The 1,092-nt window shown below is 45.1% G+C and overlaps 1 protein-coding gene across 1 annotated transcript; it reads right to left on the reverse strand.

Annotated features, from left to right (window-relative positions):
• Window positions 1–482: 482 nt before the first annotated feature.
• Window positions 483–821, reverse strand: LOC149457128 (protein GVQW3-like). The gene has a single exon (XM_089684016.1). It carries the CDS (start codon window positions 819–821, stop codon window positions 483–485), a length of 339 nt encoding a protein of 112 aa, XP_089540142.1.
• Window positions 822–1,092: the final 271 nt, after the last annotated feature.

The raw sequence follows: 1,092 nt of genomic DNA on the forward strand, positions 1-1,092 counted from the left end.
GCGAACTGACAACTCATGGGGCCCCCGGGCAATAGGGGATCATGGGACTCCTGTGTCCTTGCCCAAATTTAAAGAAGCCTATGATAAAGGTATGAGGGGCATCTCATGTGGCCCCCTACTGACCCCGGGCCCTCGGGCAGTGCCCGAGTTTCCAAATGGTCAGTCTGCCCCTAGTTTACCATTATTAATGGATATAAGAGTGAAAGGAAATCCAAAAGAGAGAGAGAGATGGTATATACAAGGTGGTATCAAAAAGTTTCAAGACTAGTTTTATAACACACCTACAGGTGGTAGCACAAGGCTGCATGCACAGTCACAAGGAGCACCAACTTCCATAAGTCAGTGTGCTAAAAGACATCATCCTGTATACATTGAGAGCTGTGCAACTGGTGCTATTCTGACTTCGTGCGTTATCAGCTATTTCATCAAAGAGCAAACTTGAAAATTCTGCATGAAACCCATACACCCAAGTCTTGCCACCCTTAATGATCCTCGAAGGATGGGCCATCCACGGCACACTGGGTCAGCAGCCTGGGGATGAACTTGGCTGCAACACGGAACATGTTCAAATCACATGAGAGGATTGCCTGGACTGTTCTGTATGACACACTGACAATAGCCGCAATGTTGTGGATTGTTCTCCGATGATCATCATGCACAAGTTGCCAAATGGCTTCAACATTTTTGGGAGTTAAGCTCGTGGAAGGTCTTCTTGATCTCTTGTCATCTTCCAGAGATGTTCTTCTGCTCTTGTAGAGTGCGTGCCACTCATAACACCTCAAACGACTTATTGTAGCATCACCATAAACTTGCTGAATCATATCAAATGCCTCTGTGGCAGATTTGCCCAATTTCACACAGAATTTCACGTTTGCTCTTTGTTATAACTTGCTCTCCGTGATGAAATAGCAGATGTACACAGGATGATGTCTTTTGCACACTGACTTATGAAGGTCAGTGCAACCTGTGGTTTTGTGTGCAGCCTTGTGCTGCCATTTGTTGGCATTTTACAAAACTAGTCTCAAAACTTTTTGATACCACCTCGTACTGTATACAGGTAATGTTCCACAGTCCAACCCCTAACATAAGGAA

The sequence above is a fragment of the Staurois parvus genome, unplaced genomic scaffold (genome assembly GCF_062004578.1).
Source record: "Staurois parvus isolate SC_StPar_1 unplaced genomic scaffold, SC_StPar_1.0 ptg000334l, whole genome shotgun sequence".
NCBI lineage: Eukaryota > Metazoa > Chordata > Amphibia > Anura > Ranidae > Staurois > Staurois parvus.